Source organism: Ciconia boyciana, chromosome 8 (genome assembly GCF_034638445.1).
Source record: "Ciconia boyciana chromosome 8, ASM3463844v1, whole genome shotgun sequence".
NCBI lineage: Eukaryota > Metazoa > Chordata > Aves > Ciconiiformes > Ciconiidae > Ciconia > Ciconia boyciana.
This window is the reverse complement of record NC_132941.1, coordinates 57,465,914-57,493,572: the sequence shown is the minus strand read 5'-3', so window position 1 is coordinate 57,493,572 and position 27,659 is coordinate 57,465,914. Positions and strand designations below refer to the sequence as shown.

The 27,659-nt window shown below is 38.9% G+C and overlaps 1 protein-coding gene across 6 annotated transcripts; it reads left to right on the top strand.

Annotated features, from left to right (window-relative positions):
- The first annotated feature begins 44 nt into the window (after positions 1-44).
- CCDC186 (coiled-coil domain containing 186) lies at positions 45-27,659 on the top strand. 6 transcript variants are annotated; one of them, XM_072870298.1, is made up of 17 exons: positions 46-169; positions 877-1,003; positions 7,133-7,826; positions 10,252-10,378; positions 12,830-12,958; positions 13,909-14,121; positions 15,582-15,701; positions 16,244-16,348; positions 16,694-16,792; positions 17,540-17,626; positions 18,414-18,556; positions 21,561-21,816; positions 22,454-22,643; positions 23,819-23,899; positions 24,950-25,160; positions 26,249-26,468; positions 27,183-27,659. In XM_072870298.1, exons 3-17 carry the CDS (start codon positions 7,147-7,149, stop codon positions 27,264-27,266), a joined length of 2,745 nt encoding a protein of 914 aa, XP_072726399.1. In that variant the 5' UTR covers positions 46-169; positions 877-1,003; positions 7,133-7,146; the 3' UTR covers positions 27,267-27,659. The 6 variants fall into 6 exon arrangements, with proteins under 6 accessions (XP_072726398.1, XP_072726397.1, XP_072726399.1 ...); XM_072870299.1 differs by having other exon boundaries at positions 49-169; positions 909-1,003; XM_072870300.1 differs by having other exon boundaries at positions 102-144; positions 909-1,003.

The following is a 27,659-nucleotide window of genomic DNA, read 5'->3' as shown; positions in this document are numbered from 1 at the left end:
CCCGCCCCCCGCCCCCGGGCTGGAGCACCGCCCGCCGCCGCCATCTTTGTTGATGTGTCAGCCGGCCGGGACGGTCGCGGCCGGCGGGGCGCACGGCCGCCATGGGGGAGCTGCCGCCTTCCCTGCCGGCCTGGTAGCGAGCGGGTGAGGGGCCGCGCCGGAGGGCGGGGTAAGCGGCGGGTGCGTGGGTGCTTGCTGCCGGCGCCCCTCAGCCCCGCGCGGCCCCGCAGGTGCTGCCGGGTTCCCTGAGGGGGCGGCGCGGGGGCAGCCGCGGCAGAGGGGGCTGGGGCGAGGCGGGACGGCTCGGCGCTCCCCGGCGGGCTCGGGGAGGGGGCGGCAGTGCCGGCGGTGCCAGTGAGCCGCTTTGGCCGCCTCCCGCGGCGTGCCGGAGTCAGCGGGCGATGAACCCCGGGGGGGACGTGGCCGCGCCGGCCTCGCAGGGGCCGCGGCGGCGGGGGGAGGCTTCCCGCGGCTGCCCTGACGCCGCCGTGGCCGTTGCGAGGGGATCTGCGTGTGCAGGTGGGGCACTTGGCTGGCAGCGGTCGCGGCAGGTCTGTGGGTGAGGCTCAGGTTCCGCAGGGAGGAGAGGGGTGAAGTGACATGAGGTCCGGGGGGTAAAGTCCTGCCTTGGCAGCGCCTTCTGAGTCAGGACCTCCCGAGCGGGTAGCTCTAGCTGGCTCGTAGTCTCTTTGTTTCTTGACGGCTTTCTTCTCCACGTTATTAATTAGGTTGTCTTGTTTCGTTGGTTGTGTGTTGATTTCATTATATGGTTAAATAATTAGATAACAAAACCCAGCAACTGTTACACCAGTATGAAGGTGATGTTGTAGAGCCGGCTGCAGTGTTGCGGTAGAGTATGTGTCCTTGTTTTTGCAGATGGTATGTGCAAAAGCTGCTTGCCCTTCTAGGTTTGAAAGCAGGAAGCTTTACTGCAACTTCAGCGAGACGATTATGATATAGGCTTGCAGATTTTGGCTCTTGTCCTGGAAAATAGTCTGCACAGGTGAGTCTGATACATGTATACTTCCAGTGAGACTCTGTGCAGACTAGGAGAGGATCTCTTGTGGAATTGAAAATTAGAAATACGGTAGTCTGGCTTTATTGTTGGTTTGCTTTATCTTCTTGTACAGCTGCTTTTCAGAAGTTAAAATGTTGCAAGCAGAATACACTAAAAAACCACATGTGACCAGTGTCCCTGTATGTTTTGTTGTATAAGGAAATTGCTGAAACAGCATGAGCCACAGCTGCATTTTTATATCGATAAGGAAAAATCACTGGCTGCTATGAATGCTTATGTTGCCATTGACTTTAGGAGGAGATGGTTAAGCTCTAGAAGTATGAGAAACTGTAAGTCTCGAAGATGTTTCAAGAGACTGTCAATTTGCAATGTCATCCATTTTATGAAAAAAAAAAGTAAACTTGTTCTGTATTGCCTTTGAGTCTTTTTCTTCTTTTTCTGAAATTCTTCAACCATCTGTTCTTGACTTGGCTATAAAACAATATTTTCTATTGTTTTATAAGACTTGATTTGGGGTTGTTGACAGATGTTTGTGGGTGTTGCGAGGCTCACTATTTAAAGCTGTTGAGAAAAGGACTGAAGAACCAAATACAGAGAGTGGTTTCTTTGGTCGTAATTAGCAGGTGTGTTGCTTATCACTACCCAAGGCTAATATTGAATTTCCTGAAGCTGGCTTTTTAAAGAGCTATAGAAAAAAACAAGTGCTTTTTTGGATTTAGTAGTGTTATTAGGAAGGAGAAATATGTTAAATCAGTAGTCTGCAACTTTTGTTAAGATGTGGGCTCCAGTAGGCAACATCCTGTACTTAGTTCTGGGCTGGCTTGTTCCGAACTTATTTTCCTGTTGCCAGAAACAATACTGGAAAGCCTTACAGATAATTCTTATCTTCAAGTCATAGACCAAGACGCTGCTGCCTCAAATTAAGGGTGGAAAAAAACAAAGCTCATCAGAAACAAATCAGTGTCAGAAGAGAGGAGAAAATCACAACCCTAATTTCAAGAAGTACACAGAATACTGATTTTTAAAAAAAAAATTAATAGTATTTTATACAATACGATCTCTTATATTAATTAGGAGAAGTCAGTCTTCTGTAGAGCTTACAGTTGACTCATTCAGATCCTTAAAGGACTGAAGTTTTTTGCTTGTTTGTTTCCAGGGATACTGGAGAAACTCTGTAGGAAAATCAGGAGCATTACCATCCTCAAGAACGGTGTTTTTCAGTATGCAGTGGTCATGCAGACAGTAATGCCTTGGTTGGAATTTTACAACCCTGTTGCGTGTTCTGGAAACAACATTTGAAAACAGCCATTGATAGCAAATATGCTGGCATCTTCAATGCCAAATATGCTAAGACCCATATCTTGCCAATACCATGACACTACAATTTTGTAAGGTCTGCCAGTGCTCTGACTTTTATAGTGTGACCAAGAGTTATGTCTCAGTTATAGGTGAAGACCTGTCATAGAATGTATGCTTTGTCCACGTTGTGAACTCAATTATAAATTTGATTTCTTCCCCTCCCTTAAAACATTCTTCTTTGCACAGTGTTGTTATCAGTGTCAGAACATGAATGCAAACAGGGTGGTGGTAGTGACTAACTGGCTGGTGCTAGCCTTGTCGTAAGCAGAGTTGAAAGCATGATGCTAAAATCCTGAAAGGTTACAGTAGTGCTGTTGCTGATACTGCATTGATTGCCAAGTGGTGTAGATGAGACCTGTTTTCTTTACTTAGAAGAGTAAGAGTTGTTCTGTGCTGAAGACGCTCTACTAACAGAAGATTACAAGTCTGTTCATAAACCCGAAAGTATCCAAGTCTCATTTGAAGTTCACAGTAAAAGGACGCTGTTGCTAGTATATTGTTTTCCCCTGAGACATGAGCTTCCAACCTTGGGACTAGTATGACGAAAAATAACACACTCACAGTGTACCCCATGACTTGTGTTGTGATGGGAACAAATCCAGTCCTACTTGTTAAACCTTAACTGATGTACTTTATTTTGGAGTTGTGCTGTTACTTGACTTGTATGTGGAGTTAATACGACCATAATATTAACCACTTGCATGAGATTGGTAAAAAACCTAGTGATGCATTGAAGGAATTCATACAATATCGCTGAACTATCAAACTTGTGACATAAGCAAAGAGAAGCAAAGATAAAGTTTGGGTAAATCTTGTCTTCTAAAGTACTTGACTCATGTTAAAAGAATTGGAAGTAATGCTGAGCTTTGCACCTTAGCACTGTATGCAGTCTGCGTTTATATGAAGTCAGATTAAAAAAGAGAAAAATAATTGAGATTAAGTACTAAACTGTTAAAAGTAAGGAAATCTTGAGAGTACCCACTGTGTATATGCACCCTTCCACTCCCCTCCCTTCAAGCAAGTGCATCAAAGCAAGTCTTTGTGCGAGCTGAATTGGGGAGCTGTGTCAAGTTATGCCTGGGCTGGAGGACTCGGTGTCCCAGTACACAGCCAGCTTTACCACTTGTACTGTGAGTCACAGTTATCCTGTCTGTATTGCAGTCCTCTAGCTTTTCTGTGTAGATGGGACTATGTTATGTTACGTCTTCCTTCTCAGCAATACTAGGTGATATCCCCATAATCTTTTCTCTAAATTAGAGCACTATCTTGTATTCGGTCTTGGGCAAAAGTGACTTAATATTGGGAGAGCTAGTGTAGGTAGGACTCAAGTGTGTTTCCTTTGTTTCCTATATGTGCAATCTGTAAATACAGGAAGGCCATCAGTATATGAGTCCTCCTGGCCACCCTCTATCTGTTTTGTATGCAATACAGGCAGTGGTGATCAACTTAATCTCTTCTTAAGCTGTTCTTTTTCTGACTTTTTCTTAGGTGTTGTGATGCTTTTCAGTCCGGTTAATCTCCTTTTATTGTGTTTCATCACTTCTAAACTTGGGTAGCTTGCTGCTCTGATTACCTTTACGTGCGGAGATGTAACCAAATGCATTTCAAACAGACTGTTAGATAAATTGTAATCTGATGACAAATTGTTAAGTTTTATTTCTGTTTAAAAGTTAGTACTTAGAACATGAAAACTAGTACTGTCCAGTGGCAGTAGGGAAAAGAAAAATCTGCTCAGGTCATGAACAGATTCAGATAGATTTGCGTAGATAGAGCTAAAATCCACTGTGTTGGAATCGGAAAGGCTGTGAACATTCTTAAGGTGGTAAATTATATTCTGAGTACCACTGAAAATTAGAGTAGGTCTGCAGGGAACACTGAATCATCATAATTTACTTTTCATGCTTTAACCCATTTGTATAGTCACTGTTCAAATTCCCCATGCATTTGATACAAAACCTACGCTTTATTTATGATTAATATTAAGTGTAATATATTATGGATATGGAGTTGGTGGCATTTTATTGCTCTGCAACTGAGTTATGCAAATAATTGTATTTCTGCTTCCACACAGATTAATCTTTCTCTCTAATACTAATTCACAGCATTATTTACAGAAGGAAGTAACACAATAAGACGAAAACTTAGTCTCCTTTCCAGTGTACTGTCTTAACAGGGCTGTATTTCTCACCTCTTGCTTTCATGTGAAGAGAAATACCATCCAGTTTGCTGACTGGACTGGAGATTTTAGATATAGTAACCAACATGGAAGTTTGCATATCTGATTTTACCACTTCTTTTCTTCTGGGAGTGGTGAACTACAGCAGCTGGGCAGCGATGAGCAGCTTTAAGGCAGCAATACATCAAACAACTGCACATTTTTTGGGTTTTATAACACTTCAGAAAGTACCTTAGAAAAGGCTTAAAATGAGCCAAAAAACCCCTCTGATCATTCCGGAGAAAGTGTCAGCAAGAACTTAGGCTAGAGTAACCACTATAGAAAAAAAATGTACCTCAGCTTTATACTAATACGGTCTCTTTCTACAGCGGAATGTGTGGATTCTAAGCTACCTGTGACAAGAAGGAACATATACTAGACAGTGAATTTCTCTTCCCTCTTAACTGCATCATTTGCAGATTATCTTATGGTTATTGACTGTGTTAAATGCACCAGTCTCAAAACATCGGTTTTTTAACAGCTTTTTAATTAAGTAGGAACTCATGTGTTCTGCTAGTATCAAACTGAATGCTTTTTCTTGCAGTTATGTTCATTCTCTTTGCTTGCAGATTGAGATTGTCAGTGGGAGTTGTTTCTTTTGTTTGTTTTATTTTAGAATAACAGTAGTACATTGTGAACTTTGGTTACTAGCAGAAGTTATCAAAAAGTAGACAGGTACCAAAAGAGCAATTGTTTTGGCTGCACAAACCAAGTGGATGGATTTGTTGGCTCCAGTGTTGACATAAGCATAAATCCTTTGATGCAAAGGGGAATTAGAGATTTTATTAACATCAGAGGAGATCTGTTTGTAAAATGAGGAGTCCTTGTAAAAGTTTCACATTGTATATAAATTCTCACATTCACCATCTCTGTTCTCATTTGTAGCTTTCCTTACGATTTGCTTTCTGGTTCCTATTGATTTGTACTCATTTAGGGGCTGTAGCATTTTGGTTTCAAAGCAAAAAAACTCAAAGGAAAAGTGGTTTGCTTGTTACTGAAAAATGTATAATTGCAATTTGATGATTTGTGACTGTCGTCCAGTCGTGACATGTTCCCTTTCGTCCTTTCAGCCTTATGCTCAGTTTTCTTTACGCTTTCCTCTTGTTGATTAACTGGCAGTTGTAGCCCAACTGTTGGTTTCAGATACTAGTGGTAGGTTTTTCATTTGATGGTTATTTCATGGTAGAAACAGCTGGGCTGAGGCTGCTGCTTCTTTTCCTTATCTGATTTTTATACCTAATAGTGAAAGGTGATAGTGGTAGCAATTAGTCACAGACCTAATGGGATTCATGTATCCCTCTGTTCCAACAATGTAAGCCTCAGTACTAAGTGTGGGTTAATAAGGCAGGGCTCTGGAGGAGTGGAGCCCAGCAGCAGGAAGGGTTTCCTTTCAGACTGAGTCAAAGTGCAGGGCCTGGAGCATGTAGCTGAATGACCTGGACTGTGTGACTCTGTAAGAGAAATCTAAACAAGTGAGAAAGCAAATATGAAAACAAGCTTGGTGTTGAAAGATGGCAAGGTTACTGCTTCCTTTGAGATAATTGTTGGACTAGCAGAGTTGAATTCACAAATAAAAATTTCCCTTGTTATTAAATAGTCTGATTTATCCAGTATCAGGGGATAGGGTTGCATCTAAAAATTATGAGTGCTGTAATGAATTTTTCCTAATGGAAATGATATCATAAGGGCTTCTTGTGCTTGCTAAAAATGCCAGCAGTCTTTCCAGACACCTGACCATCTGTGATTCCTGAAAAAGAAGACACAGCATTATACCCAGGCTCTTCTGTAAGTCTTCTGGCTATTTGGATCTCAGTATGGTGTCCTTCTAGAATAACACTTTCTACATAGCTTCTCAACTCCTCAAACGTTTGCTCTGCAAGCTACTTTTTGAGAGAGCAAATCTGCCGCAGGCCATCTGTGCTCTTCCAGCAAGGGATTTTGGCTGCTTGAAAACAGATGGGCTAAGAGACTCTCTCCCCCCTGCCCTCCCCCCCGCCCATTCCTTCCTTTAGGTTTTTGGGTACAGACACATTTTGCTGTAATGGGTGGTGAGGACGTGACAGTAAGGAAGCTGCGTGTTGTGGCTGGATGAGGGAGTCGCCCTATGTTGTAAAAATGAGTGGGTCAAAGCATATTACTACTTTCAAATAGCGTTTAGGAAAATGAAAGCTGTAAGGCTCTAGATTTTTTTGTTGTTGTTCTTTTATGTCTGACTGTTTTTCACAGGTGATGACTTGGACTTTTTGTGGATTTAAGTCATAGAATTATTAAATCTAAAAAGCTCTGCTTTTTTTTTTTTTAATTGTCCTGGCATTTATGTCCCAGTACTTCCTGTTTGCTATCCTTGATTTCTCACCTTCTTTTAGAAGAACTTGTACTGGAGCATTTACTTAAAAGTTAGGCTGGAAAATCAACCAATGTATCTAAATATTTTTGTCCTTTGAATTTTACTTTCCAGTAGCCTTTCTTTCCCCTCTCTCAATCTCTTTTAATTTTGATTTTGAATATAATATGTTGTATAATGTGAATTCTACTTGTAGATTTCCAAAGGAAAATGATGGAGGGATATTTACCAGAAACGCAGAGCATGCTGGAGCCAGTCAGTCTGTCAGATGACACCTCTTCCAGGTCCCCAGATAACGAAGAGTCTGATAAAACATCTGGAATGAAGGACTGCTCAAGCATCAGTTATACTGGAGATGACACTGGTGTCTTGGAGAGGGAATTGAGGTTGTTGCCCTCAGACCAGAATTCAACGGTTATTGGCATAAGCAACAATGAGGCTCTGGCAGAAAGACAGGAGCAGCAGTGTGGAGGGGCAGACTGCTGTGCCAACACTTGCTCTGAAAGAAAGGTAGAAGGCTCCACAAAAACAGAACATATATCTAGTGAAGAATTTGAACTACAAGATCCAAAAACTAATCAGACAGAACGATCATTAATGGAAATATTACAGGAGCTAAGGGAGGAGTCTGACTTTGTGAAAAAACCTAGCGATAAAATCTATTCAGAAAGCCCTTACGACACAGACTGCACAAAGAAACTTATTTCCACAATACATCAGACTTCCTCACAGGAGGATTTGCTAAAGGAAATAGAGTCTGAACTCTTATCTACGGATTTTTCAAAGGAACAAAAATTCCCAAATGGTGTGCGGAAAGGTGAATATTCCTTGGCCGTGTTTGAAAAATGTGTGCAAGATAAGTACCTGGAGCAAGAACAAACTATAAAAAAGTGAGTATTTGAGTATACTCTTCACAAATGGAGGTGTGTACTGAACAATTTTCCTTGCATGTTGTGTGCAACTGCATACAGCGTTTTGGTATGAAACAAGTAGTGCCTTGAGTTGTTGTAAGGACAGTTAATGAGCTTTTTTAATTATGTTCTTTAAATGAGGAATTACTTGTGGTATGTACTTACAAATAAAAATGTGTGCTTAGATCTCTGAATTCTTGCAGAATTTGGCAGGAACTGCATAGCCAACTGTTCAGTTGAATAGCCTGCCAATGTCTAGAATTACTTAAATACTGTTAAAGTAATGTTGATATAAAAATAGTCCAGGATTCATTCAGTCCATATATGTCTTTGGAGAAACGAACCTTTGTAATTACTAACTCCCACTATATGCGTTTCATTTATGAGTTTGAAATTGCTTATTTCTTTTTCAAGTAGTATTCAGTCTCCTGTCATAATCCAGCAAAGTTGCTAATCAGTTGAGAGCTATTCTTTGTATTGGAAATGTCACGTATAGATAAACTACTGTCTTACCACATTTTATAGGAGGGCTTTTGAAGTGCATGGCTTATAAACTTTGCTGTAATAAACTGGGCTTAATAGTTCTGCCCAGCAGTACGCTACATGAAGAATATTACATTCATGAAAAGCCAGTTCATTGCTTGATTTCTTGGTTCCCCACTTGGTGTTTCATATTCTGTTACCACTTTAGAAATGTTTTTTGCTAACAAAATGTAGCCTCTAACTTCAAATTTATTCCCGCTTGCAGAGCTGGAAATGAGTGTACTACTCTTCATATAAGGCACTCCGATACCATGGTATGGGAGGACATCAAAGGGAGGGAAACCAGGCAGAGGGAGAGATGCCCAAGTAGGGAAAGTATTCTCTTGCACCTCACCAGTTAACCTCTGACAGAAATCATAAATGTGAGGAAAGTCAATTGATGACAAGAAAGCTTGGGGATCCATAGTTAGACATTCAGTAATTACGGAGGAGGAGTGGGAACCTGAAGTGGTGGGTGTCTAGATGGTTGTAATTCCAGGAGATCCTAAGTGAACAAGTTATTTGGGTTTTACTTGTTTACAGTAAACTCAAAGGCAGGTCAGTGTTTTAAGCCATGGCCAATTACTTTCTTAGAGACAAATGTTTATATAAATATATGTATAATGTATACACACAGAAAGCTTTTCCTATAAACATGTCTTCAGTCTCTTTTTTGCCAGCTGCTATCCCAGCTGCACCCCTTTGACTCTTGGGGACTCACCTTGAGAGTGTAAAACTGCTGTGGGACATTTTATGTTTGGTCCAAAGGGCATTCTGGGTTGGGTTGATTTTGTCCCTTGGTTTATGATCAGCATGATTTCTTGTAACGTTGCTCTGGAAATAGCCCAGTTGTCTCCTGTGATCAGATCTAAGATATATCAGTGAGCAGCAATTGTGTGAATTAAGAATTTGTAATCCTGGAATATTCATTAATAGATTAAAAAGCAGTTCAGAAGTGCTAAACTCTTTCACTGATGGTTTTGAATTCCTTGTAATTTAGAAGCCTAGTTTGTCTGGAGATATCTGCCCCCCCCCCCCCCCCCCCCCCAAGAAGGGGGAGCTAAAGGTGAAAGTGTATATGCAAAGGGTTATTTAAATATCTTGTTCAGGTAAGTGCATGCCTCCCACAAATTCATGCAATTAGTGGCCTAAAATAGCCACTCTCTAACTGTATCTTTAAACATTTAAATACATTTGAGAGTCTGTTCATGCAGCAGTTCTAACAATGTAACTTCTGAATTTTATGTATAACTATCTTCTCTTGCAGTGCTAGAAGGTCAAACTAAATAGGTGTCAGCTTCAACTCCGGCTTCAAACAGCTGAGCTGCAAAGGAACAAACTATTGCTAAAAATTTGAACTTTATAAGATGGAGTATGAGCATGGACACCGTTGTAGTTACATACCTACTTAGGACTTAAAAAATCAGGGTTCCATTTCTTACCAGGTTGTGAACTTCAAGGGCAATCCATGAAATGAGTACAGTACCTGTGTTTTCAGACATTTGACTGGTGGAGCTGTCTGACTGGAAGTTACTTGTCTTACTAGTACCTTAAAATTGTTAACATTGACAGTTCTGTAGTTCCATAAAGGTACCAAATGTCTCGCTTCATCATGAACAATAACAACCCCAAAATGCTGGAAACAAGCAATTTGCTCACAAGGAAGATGCTTCTTGCTGGTTTGGAGTTAAGTTTCACATGCACAACATACTTCTGTTTTGTTTTTGTAAGGCTTTCGTGGATTTCATTAGTGTTTCTGGCTGTAATTCCCAATAAAATTTGCAGATCAAAGAGGAAAACCCATATATCTCAAAACTAAAAACAAACAAAAAACCCCAGTACTGGTGTATCTTGCACTTAATTTCATTTTTTTTCTTTACAGATTGATTAAAGAAAATAAAAAACATCAGGAACTGATTTTGGATATCTGCTCAGAAAAGGACAACTTAAAAGATGAATTGAAAAAACGGACAGAAACAGAAAAGCAGCACCTCAACATAATTAAACAGGTACAGATAAGAAAACAGAAGTGCTGGTTAGTATCTCACCTGTATACAATGTCACTATTGGCACTGTTCAACAAGATGTCCTTGGTAGCATAGAGGAGGAAGGAAGGAATGCCTGTGCTTATTATCCTAAGCTTTTTAAGAGGATAAATGTGCTTTTACATTCCAAGAAATATTATTAATTGGCTAAAAGCATTTAGTGTCTTTGGATAAACTGGCTTTCTAGATTCAGATCACTTAAGTGTTCCGTATCTGGAAGTCTCTCTTAAAGTCAAGAGAGTTCCTGTTTTGTGGGTTGCCTTGGTGGGTAGCTTATGTGTACCTTGACTTCCTGCTGGAGACAGTGTATGTTGAAGGCCTGTTAGACCTTTTTACAAAAAATGACAAGTTCAGTCTTTGATCCTGATAGGATGATTTATTTCTTGTATGTAGTAGACATAAAGGAGACCTTATGCAAGTGTTTTATCAAGCCCAATTTCTTCTTAATTTGTCATCTTTATCTTCTGTTGTTAACTACTGCATCTGCTAATAGAAGTGGATGGGCGTGTAGTTACAGTTGTAAATGTTAACAATATGTGGAATGTGTGTAAAGAGCAGAGCATATTAACTGTGGTCTTGCACTTTATTTTGGTATTATCGGTTACTATACACGGGCATTTCCTCAGTGAATTGTTAGAACCATGACAGGCCGAAGAGGAACATAGAGCGTGCATTGGTGTAAGCTGGTTTTAGTGTGGGAAGAAAAGGTTTCACATCAGGTGTCATTGTTTGTCTATTGCAAAGTTATCTGCTAATGATCCTACAGTTGGTTGGTCTAGCTTTATAAACTAACTACAGCTTAGAAATCTGGCAAGAGGTAGCATTTAAAATACTAACTTCTGTTTGTCAAAGTACTGGTGATACTACCCTAGTTGTCAGGTTTCTCTGTTAACGTCTGCATCACACAGAAATCTGTTCTCAAAGCAGTGCGTTAAGCTTGTGGTATTCTAGAGGAATGTATTGATGTAGGTAGAAACTTTGTCTTCAGTTAATTTCAAAGAATCTTTGAAAATCCATGATGTGGTTGAAAATGGAATTGAAAAGTCTTATTTTTAAGCTAAAAATTGGAATTGCATATGCCTGAATACATCAGTATCAGCGGCTTACTTGTTCTCTCTTGTGTGTATTTCCATGATAAAACTGTATGGTTTCATGGAGCTATATTATGCAGTAATTGCTTTATCCCATTCTGAAAAAAAAATATTTGTGAGGGAGTTTCTTTTGCTTTCTGGTCAGACAAGAAACATCTGTGATACTACATGCTTGCTGGTAATTTCCAAAAATACTGGTTTGGAGTGTAATACTTTTATATTGTAGTTGGATAGCACCTGGAGTTGTAAGATACACTGCAGTGAAACAGTTGAGTGTTTTCATTTGTGATGTGAGTGTTTTAATGTTAGAATTTCTAAATTAGTGTTTTCTGGTAGCTTTCAAGTCAGTGAAAGCTTGGCTGCACTCACAACTGCAAGCAAACTGAACATGCATGCTTGTATGTGTAAAACTTTTATTTTGTGTGGGCAATGATTCATTTGCAAAGCTGAAGAGGGTGTGATCAATTCATTGTGTGGTAACAGAAGCATTTTAGGTTGTTCTTGCCTTTTATGTAGCAGTTTGGAATTGCACAGAAATGTAAGATACTGACCCTGAGATCTTGTACTTTTTTACCCAACCAACTTTTTTACCCCACCCACCCAAAACCAAACAAAACTAACCTTGGCTTTCCCCTGGAATAAGAGGATAGTCATTAAGGCACAATTTGAACAACCTTTGGGCAGCATTACAGCTTATGTAGCCACCACTTGCTCTTGCGCTAGTGCTGCTGCTTGTACCGAACGTGCGTGACTGTGCAGTGAACATGCTCTGGGAAGTGTTCCAGTTGAACATTGGTAATTATTCTTCAGCTGGATCAGGTCTCTGACTTGGTTCATTAGGCGGCTAAAAAAAGTGCCAGCACAATGACTAAGCACCTCTTTATTTGCTGAGTTATTTTTCAATGAATTAATTCCCAGTCCAGTTCAGTATGGATGCATGAGTGCTTTGCTGGCACGGTGGAGGATGTGGCACAGGGATAGCAACAAAAGGGTAGAAGGTGAAGCATCTTCAGAGAGCAGCCAGCTCTGCTCTGGCATCTCAGCATTTGCTGTCAATGTGATTTCTTGTGTAGTAAATTACTGTGCCTCATGTTTTACTTGATTTGATGCATCTTCAGTCTCACTGAAGATGAGAATTGGCATCTTTCATGTTTGTACTGTAATGCAAAGTTAGATGTTGATATGGATAGTTGCAGCTTGACAAGTGTAAAATACAGGTAAATATCTGTTGAAGCATCTAATTTTGTGTGAAATGTTCCTGCCTGTACAAAACGTGATCAAAGTCTTATTTTCCCTATAATTATATCATATTGTTGTCTTTTAGCTGGAAGCAAGAATGGAAGAGCTTAATAAAGAAGTGAAAGCTAGTAAAGACAAACTTTTGACTCAAGATGCAGCAGCCAAAAACGCTATTCAGCAGTTGCATAAAGAGATGGCCTTTCGAATGGAACAGGTAATATGAAAAACCTTTAATTATTGAACATCTTACGAACAGACTTGGTTCTTGCAGGAAACATGCAGCCTAGGTTGTTAGATGACTAGGTAGGGCAAAATTTTCCAAAATTGGAACTACTAGCATGCAGTTATATATGCATTTTTGATAACTGGCATCAGTGAATTTCTGAATAGCTGTTAACATTCTAAAGTGCCTGATAACTCTCTTTAATGTGTATGTTTATGTGTATAGAATTCAGCCCTTAGGGAAATCTCATTTTCCTTTCCTGTAAACTGATCTTAGTTCGAAAGGAGACAAAAGCTGGCAGTGGCTTTCTTCAGACAGGCTATCACAAAATTAGTATTTTTCTCAACTCCAGCACAACAAAAGCTCTTATTTTGTCTCATGTATTACTGAGAGCTGGGATGATTTTTTTTTTTTTCCTTCTTAATATCATATTTTGCCAAGTATTTTCTCTATTGTATGAATTCTAAAGCTCAGTGTCTGATTCTTTTTTTTTTTTTATTTGAAGCAGAATTTGTTAGTGCTGGGGTGGGGAGAATCTAAAAATAAGCCACTGGATAATGATTGTGCGGTTGGCATGTGGACAAGGGAAGACAGGGGACTGGTACTGGGTATTTGGAAAATTATTTTGTTACTAAAACTTGCCAAATACCCTTCTTTCCTTCTGAAACAATAAATTATATTCTAAATTACTAATGTATTGATAACTCATTTGAGATGTTTAGCTGTGAAGCTGCAGCTGCTTAGCTGTATATTTACTGTTAGAAGTATGAGAGTAATTCCAGTACTTAAGTGGGATGTAATGTTAGTCTTTGCAAAACTAGAGCTTTTGGGTCCTACTTTGTTATGCTACTATACTGCAATACTGAAAATATCCAGTAGTGTCTTATAAAAGCTAATTATGAAATACAAGGTTGATTCATTCTATTTTAATATTTTTCAAGGCAAACAAGAAATGTGAAGAAGCACGCCATGAAAAGGAAACAATGGTAATGAAATATGTCCGAGGGGAGAAGGAGTCACTTGACCTCCGAAAGGAAAAGGAGATACTTGAGAGAAGAGTGAGAGATGCAAACAAAGAAATTGAAAAGCATACTAATAAAATCAAACAACTTTCTCAGGAAAAAGGAAGATTGCACCAGCTCTATGAAACTAAGGTGCTCTAAGTATTGCTGTATGACTTGAGTGAATGATTAAAAGTACTATGAGAACAATCTTATCACTTGTTTGCTATGGTACTTGGTGAAAGAAACCTGTTTTCATTTGGTTTTGCTGTATAGCTGTTGAAAACCCCTTTCCTCCAAGGGAAGGGGAAGAAGTTACTGAGTTCTCATTGTCATCTATTTGAAGTTCCTTTTAATATTTCTGTGAATATTAGTTTGTGAAACATTAGGGGTTTTTTGACAAAATTGGAAAGACTGCTTCTTGCAGATGCCTGGATTTTGAGGGAATTTCTAGTTTGTTTGTGTTCTTTTTTAAAAGGCTGTAATGGCATTAAGTTATTGCAGTCTTTTTTGCTATTTTTCTGTGTTTTCACTCTGTGTTTTCTTTTTTGTACTACTTAAAAATTGATAATAAAGCAATAGGATTTTTCAGGCCCAATTCCAAAAATTTGCCATTTTTTAGAAGCCAGTAAAATATTCCCACCAGCTTCTTTAAAATTATCCAGGTCTTTTTGTATTGTGCTTCACAGCTGTGCTTCACAATTCTATTTCATGTGAAAGATCCAAAAATTGATCAATTAATGGGGTTCAGACTTTGATTTGGGCCTCTTCTGAGTAATTGTACTATGCGCAAAATGATCAGAAAAATACATCTTAGTAGAAGTCCTAAAAATTACACTTCTGAAACAAAAAAATCACCTCAGTGTCCTCTTTCACGTGAACAGGAAGTGGGAGCACGACTTCAGGTTTCCTAAACAAAATTTAACATACTATCTATCTTCATAACTCCTGAGGATTACACTAGAGCACTACAGGAATTGTACTGCCCTCATATGGTGCTGCTTTAAACTTTTTTGGTAAGATGAACCTATTACTTCAGAAACACAGTTTGGAAATTTGGCTTAATGAAGTGGTTTGTGGATAGTGGTATAGAAGGTTACGTCAGCAATGTGCTTCTGTTAACATCCTTTCTTGGCACTGACTTACAGGTTAGTGATTTGACTTGCACACATTTTGCTGTCAGTGCTCACACTAGTCTGCACCTGTATAGTTGGTAATACCATTCCATTGGTGTTGCAATTTTTGTCTGTAGCCTTGTATAATATATGACCTTACCACTTTGAACCTGTGTTTCCTTGTCCTTTTGCAAAAAAAAGAACAAAAAGAGGACTGTGCAGCTTACCCAGGAGATAGTTATTTTAGATCAGAACTCTAGACTGTGCTTTGCATTTTAACAGATATGTAACATTAATATATATTAACAGTAATGCAGCCTTACCTTGCTATTCAAACCAGAACTGATGGGTTTTTTTCTGGATTATGGACTAAAGCTTTATTGAGCACTCTCAAGTCTGTGCATGCTTTTGCAAAATCCAGACACTTGAGCAGGAGCCTTGTTGTAGAAGGATTGGATTATTTAAGTCTATAAAATAAAATCTATGAAATCTTCTTAGGATGGTGAAGCCACTCGACTCAACAGAGAAATAGAAAAATTGAAAGAAGAAATCAATTCTCATGTTATCAAAGTAAAATGGGCTCAGAACAAATTGAAAACAGAAATGGATTCACACAAGGTTAGTGAAGTGGTACTGGTACCATGACATGAAAATACAGTCAGAGGAATGTTGTTGCGATACTGTTTACTTTTTATATAGTACAAAAATCTGTTTCTAAAGTGGTTTTTGTTTAATTTGAATACCTGCAGCAAAAGTCAGAGTAGTGCTCTTAAAGATATTGACATGGAAATGTTGAAAGGATGTGAGGGGAGGATGTAGGGGGGGATTCTGTTTAATCTGGTGATCAACTTTTAATTTTTTTTTGTATGAATTAACTGTCATCTTAGTTAAGTTTTTATGTGATAGAGTTAAATGTATCATATGAAAATGTGCATGGCACATAACCAAGAGGTCCTTTTGTTGTGCTTTCAGTGTTGGAACAAACAAAATTGCATAAAGTAATAGTTGAATGGAAGCAAGAGGAAAAATAATGCTGGATATATTTTTGTTGTTGTTAATTCTTTCCAGACTGAAATAGGAAACTTTTATTATGAGAAATGCTTTTCCCAGATTAAGTTACATAAATATGTTTAACCCATTATTTATTACTGTTTTTGTAGGAAACCAAAGAACGCCTCAAAGATGCAACGACAAAATTAACTGAAGCAAAAGAAGAAGCAGACCAGATAAGGAAAAACTGTCAAGAAATGATAAAAACCTATCAAGTAGGCACATTTTCTCAGGAGGTGAAATTAGCGTTTAGCATCTGAGTCTTCTTTTTCCTCCCTTTCTATCTTAAGCCGTAGCAAGGAAGAATTATCTTGTGTGAGCTACAAAGCTGGGATGACTAGTCACTGATTTCTTTACTTGGAAAGTTGTTAAATAGAAGGGAAAATGTTTGTCTTCATTGGCATACAGTGTAGGGGTCTTTCTTGGCATGTTCAGAATTATTAGATATGTACCTCCAGAAAAGAGACTCAGTGATGTGAAAAGCTGCCTATATGCTTATAAAACCAGAAAGGGGAACATAAAACTCTAAAACTGTACTTACATATCTTCAATCCTTTTAGGAGTCAGAAGAAATTAAATCAAATGAATTGGATGCAAAACTCCGAGTAACTAAAGGAGAACTAGAGAAACAAATTCAGGAGAAGTCTGATCACCTGGAGGTAAATATGTGGTGTGTGGAGACAACACAGTTGTCAACTTAGTAGTTAAGAATGCCATGAGTTTTTAATTTTGAGAATCTTATTTTAAGCTGCTTGCAACTTTTTGCCAAACACTTTTCTTTTTGGCCTAATACTACGGCCTGGGTTTCTGTGTCCAGCCCTGCTTTTTGGAGGATGTTTTTAGCTATTACCTTGGATGCACTTTTTGAAATCAAAGTTATGGGAAAAGGATGATACAATGAGGATGAAATAACTGCTCTTTCATTTCTAAACATGAATATTGCTATAATTTAGAGCACAGATTCAGATGATAGGCAGGCCTTTCTCTGACCAGTATTTTGCCAAGCTATTTGGCAAGGAGAGGCAGGGAACAGCCTCTGTTCTGTGTAGAGATTTGCTAGCCCAGAAGGTAAATTCTCTAATAATTTTACCTGCTCACAGCTCGTATGTGCATATACCATCTTCAGTTTGCCTAGAAATTTCCCCAGGGGCTGTTGTGGCTTAGATTTGTACACCTAAAACTAGGGTGTGTAATCTCACTTTTGTTCTCAGATCTTCTGAGAATAAAGAAGCTTTTACACTTGGCTTTGCTTTTTGAATAAGTAAAACAAACCTTTAGGCTACCTGTTCTTGCCTTAAGCCCTCTCAGCTGTTGTGGTGGCCTGCATTGGCCTAGATTTTTTTGACATCCCAGGAGATGCCGCTGTCCATTTAGATTTCTCAAGGAGCTTCTCACTCTTTAAAAAGGTGCATCATGCAAAAATAAAAGAACTGGAAGACTTGAAGAGAACATTTAAAGAAGGCATGGATGAGCTTCGAACACTGAGAACAAAGGTAATGTGCTGTGTTGGATTGCAGTGGGGCTAAAGGCATAGTGTTGGGTTTTGGAACAAGACTATATTCAGTCTGTTAATTTTATTTTTACTTCTTTCAGAATAAACTGTGTGATTAGAGACTGTCTGGCATGATAGTAGAAGGGATATGTAACTGTGAGTGTGGGTAGCCTTTCCTAGGGAGTATCAGTTGATCCATAGTACAACGTTTTGTTTCATGCTATGCACCTCATCTGACTGAAAAGTTGTGAGAAACGCTTTAGTAAACATCTTCTAAATTTAGTAACTTTGGAAAATGAAAAATGCTTGTAAACTGTTCCTACTTGTGAAGCCAGTTTTGTAGAGGTCATACATGTGACCTCTGGTAAGGAGTATATGCTATCCATAACTTCTGAACAGTCTATAGATTAGCATGCCAGTCCCTCTGTCCAGAGCACGGTTTTAGCTCAATAGGACCTTAGAAAAAGGGAGGAAGACATAATAAGGCTTTGTAACTGGGGAAAGATGATGACTTTGGATCCTTGTCCGTTAGACTGATAAGTTTGAATCTTTGGAGAAAATGAATGTTAATCACATTTAATTTGATTTTTTTTTTGCGTTTTTTTTTTTTTCTGTTTATTTTTCTGACTGTATTTGATCTGAAAGATTTGGGATATTGTTCTAAGATACTTGGAATCACCAAAAACTAACACAGGAGCTTTGTACAACAATCTAGATGTTTGATCAGAATAATTCGGCTCTGAAGTTTGGGAGAATAAATAGTTTCTGATTTTTTTTTTCCTATTTAGGTAAAGTGCCTAGAGGATGAGCGTTTAAGAACAGAAGATGAGTTATCCAAGTATAAAGAAATCATTAATAGACAGAAAACTGAAATTCAGAATTTGCTGGACAGAGTCAAAACTGTAGATCGTCTGCAGGACCAACATCAGAGGTACAGCTATGCACTTTGAGGAATGATTTAAAAGATTATCTGGGATGTGGGAAGTTGTTTGTTTTATTGACATTATTGATGCTTTAAAATATATTGTAATTTGGAGAATCCCTGTCCTAATTTTGGAGACAACCTTGGTGGCCTCTTATAAGATGAGGGGATTGAGACTGATAAGTCTAATTCTTACATCTTTCATTATTAGAATAAGAAGTGCTTGCTTTCTGGCATACTCTGTAGGAAGTTACGTCTTCTAGGTGTCTGCCAAGTGCTCGTTTTATTGCAAGATTGGGGAAAAGCAACTGAACTGGAAAGATAGATTGCTTCAAAATTGTGGTGGATGAATGAAAGTATTTAACAAAAACAATTTTATATATTTAACAGATGCTATGTTCAGATAGTAGGGAGCACTTGTATTTCTAATGGACTGGAATTCATTCTGCTGTGTCAAAGTTTGCTCATTTAAGAATGTGAGAGAAAGAATCTCAGAGGAGTTGGGTTCATGCACACTTCAGGAGTGTCTGAACATGGTCGTGTTTCTATATGGTACATATGGACTAGAGTATACAACAAATGCTATCCACTTCACTGATTCTAATGGTGTGGCATAAATGGAGATAGACAAATGTCAGATGAGCAGAACCACACATGTGTCCCTCCTGTGCTTTTAAATAGTTCTTATTTATCATTGAAAAATATTTTACTGATTACATGCCTTCCTCAGGGTTTAGAGAACGAAGCATTTTCCATTTGTTGGTCAGCTGTATTGGCACTGTGTCTTCAGCCTTTCTAGGGAAACTGCAATCTGTTAGAGACAACCGAAGCTTACAATTTGATCAATAACACTTATTTTTCACTTGGGATCTTGCCAAATGAATTAAAATGACTGTGATCACAGTGTGAAACTACAAATGTGTTTTTTCCAGGTATCTTTTCCTCTCAGTAATTGAGACATGCTTAAATATCTGTCTCTCATTCCTATTCAATTTGGATCAAATTTTTTTTAAGTATCCTTCCCGTGCAACACTTACTATCCCTACATCAAGTTTCATATTGTCTTTTACTTCTCTGACTTTAACGTCTCCAGTACTCCTTAGAATGTTTGATAAAGTTGTGAAATCTCAACCAGAAATTTAAAACTTGGACCAGTAAATTCGCGTTATCATCTATGAAAGAGAAATCCTGCAATCTTGACCTCTGTTTTTCCTGTTGTTGGGTAGAATAAATAAGCTTTTACTGCCTTTCATTTTCTTGGAAGCAAATGGAAGGAATTTCATCTTAATTCACACAAAATCTTACCTGTTTTCTTGAGGAGAAAAGAATAGAGGAGACAGGTTTCTTTAGCCTAGGGAAGAGAAGATGGAAGGGAGACGTCCTTAAATGTATAAAAGGCTATTAGAAAGGGAATGTTCAGCTATCATTGTTCACTGGAGGAAGGATAAAAATAAAGAGTTTTGGAGGAAAGATGATTTTAGGTTGAATGCTGGGAAGAACCTTATGGCTGAGCTGGATACTGATTACCTCCAGTGTTGCCTGGTCTCCTTCATTGGAGAACTTTAAAGATGAGCTAGAGATCTCTTTTAGGATGGTCTAAACATTTAATTTTGTCTGGTTCAACCCTGGCTGTTAACTAGAGATTTCTTCTGTCATAATGAAACAACATATTTGGAAATGTAAAATATAAGCATAGCCTTCTGGCATAGGTTTTTAAATGGGAGCTATAGGTGAGATATTTTGCAGCATAAATGGCTGAAAAAAATCAGTGCTATAGTTGTTCAGTCTTAAGTCTTCTGAAAGGTGGAATTAGCCTGAAGAAGACTGTAAAGGCAGGGTGCAATACATTTGATGTTATCCTTTGGCAGTGCAATGCTAGCTAACTTCTGTTGTCATTAACCACATGAACTCTTCATTTTGGTAGCTGGAAGCATATAATTTATAGTAATGGAGTTCTAGTAGAATTCAGTTACTTAGTTTTGCAAAATTATAGTTAATTTTCAGAATGAGTAATCATTTGGATTGCCTGAGCCTCACCTCTGCTTGGTGAAACATGTTGATATGGGGTTGTTGGTTTAAAGTGAATTGAGCTTCCTGGTAATTACACTGTCTGACAGGGATTTAAATGAGATGTGTGCCCTTGCTTTGTAGAACTTCAATTTTATTTTTAAATTTGAATATACACACACTCTGTGAGAAAGAGAGGTGAGGATTTTTCTGCTGATGTTGGAATGTAAGGTTTTAGAAAGGTGTAGAAAATCCTGTGATTGAACAACTAGTGAAATAATATTGCAAGAACAAATAAGCGGAGGACATTTCTAGTCTGTAACTCTTTTAACGGCTATTTAATTTTGGAATTAATTTCAATCACTTTCTCTAAAATGTTGATCATAACTGAAGATACAGCCTTTTTTACTCAAATAGTTTGCAAGTGATAGATCAAAAGTCTCCTAATGGGAGTGCTTCAGTAGAAACAAGAACTTGTTTTGTAGAGGATCGGGGAAGGGATAGTGGAGTAAGACAGGTCCTTTGATTCAGAGCTGCGCTGCTTGGATAAGGATGTTTCAGAAGTCACCATACTGCTGTCCTGGAGAAGCTCAAAACTGGACTGTTTCCCCATCTCTTAAAGACAAGTCCTCTTACAGAATGACCACCTTAGTTGGATTTGCAGACCTTCCTCTTACCTACAGGATCTGTTTTTGAGGGTTTTGTTTATACCCTATATCGAAGCTTATGAAGTTGAATACAGAGAGATGGTCTTCCTTGAGGAAGCTAATGACTGCATATCCTTCTGCGGGATACAGATATCTGTCACTTCAGCACTGCAGCATGTCATGAAATGGAATCTGCAAACTCCCTTGGCATTTGAAACCATCCAGTGACTAACAGATGCCCCAGGGTCATTAATTTGTTCTTCTGCCTTATTTGGTCTTGACCTGAATGCTTTTATTTCAGTAAGGTTTCCTATCTTTAAGCTCAGCTTATCCCTAATAAGATACAATTGTTTTGACAGAGATGAACAAGAAATCAGTGCTTTAAAGGAAGAAGTAGATGGTTTCAATTCTCTGATTGCTGATCTCCAGAAGGACATTGAAGGTAGTCGGAAAAGAGAATCTGAGCTATTGATATTCACTGAAAAATTAACCAGTAAGAATGCACAGCTTCAGTCTGAAAACAATTCCTTACAGAGCCAGTTGGATAAGCTTTCTTACAGTGAACGAGAGCTGCAGAATCAGCTGGGATGCGTTCAACAGACTAAAGATGATCTGGTGAGTATAGTGTGCAGCTTGTTTTTTGTACTAGTAAGATGTCCGATACTGGTAAAGATGTGGCACGTGAATTCCACCTTGTGTCTTTACTTACCTGACCGCAATTTCTCATTGAGCTTGCCAATTTGATAGAATAATAGCAGTGGGATATGAACACCTCATGTTTCTAAGGGGAAAGAAATCCTGAGGCACACTGCACTGGAATGAGCGGGTGTTACTGTGTTGCTGTTTCTGTCTTTCTGGAAGTACAGAGTTCTTTGTGCAACTGTCATTGAAACAATCAGAATATTGTAATTTGTGTGTGAAACTGAAATTACATTACAGTTTAAATACTGTAAACTGTTTCTTAGGTCCTGTTTTTAATAAACTTAGTGTGTCATGGAAGGTAATGTGACTGTACTGTACAGCTCTGCATGGCTCTCTGTCATGTAGATGTTTTGGAGATAGTTCAGGAGTCTTACTGCAGCATTGCACTGTGCTGCATATTCATTTGTAGTGGTAGCGTTTAGCTGAAAAAATGTAAGATGTTAATGATTTGCAGGTGAAAAGTAAAGTGCAGAGTTAGGGCTGTTGAGCATACAATATGGTTAGGCTGGAATTTTTTTGTATGCGACTGAAAATAAAACTACAATTTCAGGCCACCAAGTTGCAGAAGGAGGAGGATCAGCGAAAGCTAGAGGTTGAGACGCTACAGGCTCAGCTAGCTTCAGAGCAGAAAGAACTAACAGCGCTGAAGACCTGCGTGGATGAACTGAAGAATGAACTGGTTACCCAGAAGCGCAAGCATGCAGCGAACCTGAAAGATCTCACAAAACAACTTCAGCTAGGTTGAAATTATTTTCAGATACAATGAGTCAGCCCCATCTCTAAGCCCCTTCACAGCGTCTGGTAGAGACTAGGGTCCTGTCTGTGTATGCGTACTGTTTGAGTGTAGCCCTTCAAGCTCTCCCTGTCCCTAAAGACAATGAGAGTGAGTGAGCAAGTTAGATCTTGGGGAAACTGCAGTTACAGGAAACAGGCCTTAGTGTCAATTTTCAGTCTTAAATACTACTTTTGAAATAGGCTTAGATATAAAATGAAAGATTTATTTCAAAAGAGCTTGGTCTGTCTTACCATGTATGTGGCTACTGAAATGTCACTGTGGATATATATGGATCCTGGCCTGTGTAGGAGTATGTTCAAAAGTTGCTAGAAGCTTCCTAATTGCTGACTGTATCAGGAATTGCTGGTGACAGTTATTTTTTGGTATATTAAACAGAGCACTTCAGTTTTTAAAGATGGATATGGAGAGACTGATGTCTAATTTTATCAACAGATAGAAATCATTAAATACCCAATAATGCATATGCTCTGAATGCAAATAGATTTTAATATAATCCAATCTGTTTGAAATGTATTTGAAAGAAGAGATCCTGTTGGCATTGTGCAAGTTCCATGTCTCTGTATATATATAAACAGCTGTGCACGTTCCCTCTTGATCCCTACTGAATGAGTGGTGCTTCTGGCACAGGTACTACACTCAGCTCCCAGTAGTGATACAGTTATGAGATCCTGGAACAGAGTGGCCATTCTGTCATTCAGTAGTTATTTACATGGCAGTCCTAATCAAAAGTAAAATCAAATTTAAGTCTTATTGTTCCCAGTTAATCCTGTTCCCTGTCACAATATATGTGACATTAGCCCCTTCAACTGGCCGCTGCTGCAGGGTGGCCGCTGCTGCAGGGTGGCCACTGCTGCAGGGTGTAGGGATCTTGCTGGATGTTGCATCCAGGTGCTTCATGTTTGGGGCAGGGAGAGGAAGGGGAGGCTGTTTGATTTTGGGTTTTTTTCCCCCTAAGATTTTTAGTTGCTAGCATTATCTTTCAGTTGTCAAGCCATGTTAAATTAGTGCCGGTCAGAGAGGATTAGAGTTTTTGTATGTTGTGTAACACTATAATTTTTGGGTTTTAATCCTGTTGGTTTTAATCTCCTGTTGGTAACCATAATTTTATTATACTTTTAGCACGGAGGAAATTGGATCAGATGGAAAATGGTAATTATGACAAAGAAGTCAGCAGCATGGGGAGCCGTTCCAGTTCATCAGGTAATATAGCACATAGCAGGGCTGCCAAAACAATCCTTCGATCTTAATAAGGTTGCCATGGTGTGCTGCCGTGAGCCTTGCTCTTTCTGTGGTTTGTGCATATGCAGTGTGTGGGCAGCCTCCCATTAAAGCTGACAAAATAGCCTTTAAGCACCAAAATGCACTTGGCTGAATGCAGTTGTAGGTACTTATTCGTATTACGAGATTAAAGTTTATATATTTTGGTTCTCTTTAAATGCCTGCCTTTTATTTTGTTGCTTTTATGTTTGGAGGAAGGTCAGAGGACTCCAGTTTATAGAGGACCCTCTTAAATGCTGCCAGAGGCAGAACAAAAATGAGCGGTGGCTTCCAATGTTGTTTAATTGCACTATTGACAGTTGCAACTGTGTAAATGATAAATCAATTAGCATGTTTAGAGGCATCAGTGTATTTGTGTAAAATTCATTACTTTCTATCCAGTTAGAAGTAAAGCGGTTATCTTTAGCACTGAAAACAACATCTGTTTTCTTCCTTGATATCTTTGGGTTTTAAGTTTGGTTAGTTCTGTCAGTGTCCTGTAATCTTACTGTATAAGAGAGATAAATACTTAGAGAGAAGAACAGAAAGAAAAGAAAATATTTCAAGCTCTAAGTGATCAGTGCTGCAGAGTGTTTATACATAGGGCTTTTGTCAGTCTGTACACAGTTTTCATAGTATTGTAATTTTAGTGGACTCCAAAGCAGATACGTTTTAAAATCAGCTCAGTCTTGTACAGAGTAATGTTAATGAATATGAAGGTACTTATGCAAGAATAAGCATTACTGAAGCAAGTACAGTTATGCTAAAGGAACTATGCCCAGCTAGGGGACTACACTGCTGTTTCAGCGTGTATTATTTAAATGGTATAATGATTGTTTATATAAAAACCTACTAACATATAAAGGAAACTGACATTCTGAAAAAAATACCCTAATCTACTGAAATGTAATGAATGCATGCACTGCACTAATTGAGACATTTTACCCGGTATAAAAGCAAAAAGAGCTTTTACAAATGTAGATGTATTGGCAGGGTCCCTTAATGCGCGCAGCAGCAATGAGGATCGGTCACCTGAGAATACTGGATCTTCAGTAGCTGTGGATAGCTTTCCAGAGGTGGACAAGTCTGTCTTGGTTGAAAGAATACTAAGGCTACAGAAGGCACATGCTCGAAAAAATGAAAAGATGGAGTTTATGGAGGATCACATTAAACAACTGGTGGAGGAAATCAGGAAAAAAACAAAGTATGTTCTGAGTTCTGTTCATATGGTTTTTCAGTGTTGAGCTGGTGCATTAGACAAGTATTCTGGATTTTTACGTAAGACAAGTAATTGTCTAAATGAAAATATTTAAAACAATAAAAATACTGCAGTGACAGTAGATCTCAAAGGTAGGATTAGTCTTAGGTTTTTTTTCCTTATCTTTCCCCAGCAGTTACAGTAATTGCTGATTCGTTTACTACTAAAATTTTTCAGGGGGAATAGTATGGTGCAAGTGTTTTTTGGTAGCAAAATGGTCACCAGGTGGCTGATTTGAGGTGGACTGCTGCCACTGGCTAACAGAAGAGTCCCTTCTCTTCATGTGCTTAAAAGGGTGCTGATTGTAAGTGTTTGTTTTGGAAGGAGAATCTGCATAATTCCAGATGGTAGTCTGGCATGCATATCAAACAAACAATGTAACTGAGCCAAAGGTGGTTGGTATTTAATATTGTGAGACAAGATTCCACTTAGATGGAAATCTTATCTTACAGGGAGATGTCTGAAACTTCAGTTTCATAACTGAAAAGAAGAAATTGTGGCACATACCTTCCCCTGGAAGGGGGAAGAAATTGTGGCACATACCTTCCCCTGGAAAGTACATTTGTCTTAAGTATAGCCCTTGCTTAACGAGCCTATACATTTATGCCCATCTGGTACCATTTCTTAGAACATGATCACAGCTTGTGAAGACTCTTGAGCAGAGTCTTTGTAATTTTTGTCTCATCTGTAGAAAGCTTAAGAGTCCCTGTCTGGAGTCTTTCAGCAAAGAAAAGTAGAGGGGCATTTTTTAACTACCTTTTTTTCTCCAGTAGCAATATTACTTTTTCAAAATACTTCTAAATATGTAAGCCTTGCACACTGTAGTGACTCAGCTTACCAGCACCTCCTATAGCACTTGTTGGTATCCCAGGGTTTCCTCTGACCTAGGAATTGCAGGAGTTGATTTTTACTGCCTTTTCAGTAATACAGTACTGCTTGAAAATAAAATTACTCTTATGTCGGGAATCTGCAGTTACTTCAATGTCTGACTTTTCACTGCGTTGTATAATGATTTTTTAATTCCTCCCCCCCAGAATTATTCAGAGTTACATTTTGCGGGAAGAAGCTGGAACACTATCATCAGAGGCCTCTGACTTCAACAAAGTACACTTGAGTAGACGGGGCGGGATTATGGCATCTCTATATACGTCTCATCCTGCAGATAGTGGTCTCACGTTGGAACTCTCCTTAGAGATAAACAGGAAGCTGCAGGCTGTGTTGGAAGATACATTACTGAAAAATATTACATTGAAAGTGAGTAGCTATGCCAGTTCTTCAGCGTGTTCTTGTGGTTCTGAGATACTGCCTTTGAAGAGATGCATGCTGTTAAAAGGAGGATGCTTTTCAGAAGTCAGCTCATTGTGAATTAGTGACGCTGATAGCATTGGGTTATCAAAGAATTCTGTAACATGATCCAAACTGAACCTCAGTTTTGGGACCCTCATTGTATGGAATGCTTCTGGAAATAAATTCTGGGCTGTCTGTGCATTCAGCGGGGAAGGGCCTCTCCATGCTCTTCCCCTAGTCAAGCGGAGCCAGGGGCATGGGCTCTACATGCCTGGCCCTGTGCCAGTAGCTGGGTACCCTGTTGAGCTATTGGGCCAGCAGGTCTGCTGCAAGGGAAGGACGGCAGGCTGGAAAATGTTGTGCAGGCTGCCAGCTGGACTGCAGTGTTCTGCAGCAGTTGGAGATCTCTTCCTGTAATTATCATCCCCCTTGAACGCTATACTTTCTAGACAGCCTGTAGAATATTAGTAACTGCAAAAAAAGACTTGCTGAGAGCTTTGCATCCTTTATTAAAATGAGCTTGGTTTTTTCCAACTCTGTCTAATCATTTGTGCTTCTTCTGGATACTTGAAAGTATCAAACTGCTGACATAAACGGTAATTTTAACTTATTAGTGCATTTTTTGCTGATTGACTCATTTTCTCTGTATAACTTACCCTATCCTTTTTCCCCCCCCCAAAGGAAAACCTTCAAACTCTAGGAACGGAAATAGAACGGCTTATTAAACACAAGCATGAACTGGAACAGAGAATAAAGCAGACATAACTAAAATTTTTATGGAATAACCAACGTGATGATGCAAAAAAGGCAGGTGCTACAGACCACTGTTTTTTACATTTTTCCTGAAACGTGATTGCCTGCCAGCACAAGCATCTGGTATTTTGCATATACAGCCTTTAACCATACAGGCTTACTTGTGTGAGAGATCTACAGGGTTTGACATCAACATGGTTCTGTCTACCCAATACCAGCCTGAGGTGTTGCTGAGTTTTGCTACACACTACATTTATCTAAAACTTTTGTTTGAAATGACATGCAGATGCTTTGCGGTGCATACTATGTTTTGAGTGAGTTGCAGTGAGATTTTAATTTCTGCACTGTGTAATTAATCAGTCTCTTAATGATGGAGCTTGAAAAAATAAAACCAATTATGTCTTA

Excerpts from the sequence above, each read along its gene's own strand:
- CCDC186 (XM_072870297.1), top strand. The coding sequence starts at position 7,147 with ATGATGGAGGGATATTTACCAGAAACGCAGAGCATGCTGGAGCCAGTC. Across the intron at positions 12,959-13,908 it reads TGGCCTTTCGAATGGAACAG|GCAAACAAGAAATGTGAAGA; the intron begins GTAATATGAAAA and ends ATATTTTTCAAG. Across the intron at positions 23,900-24,949 it reads GAGCCGTTCCAGTTCATCAG|GGTCCCTTAATGCGCGCAGC; the intron begins GTAATATAGCAC and ends ATGTATTGGCAG.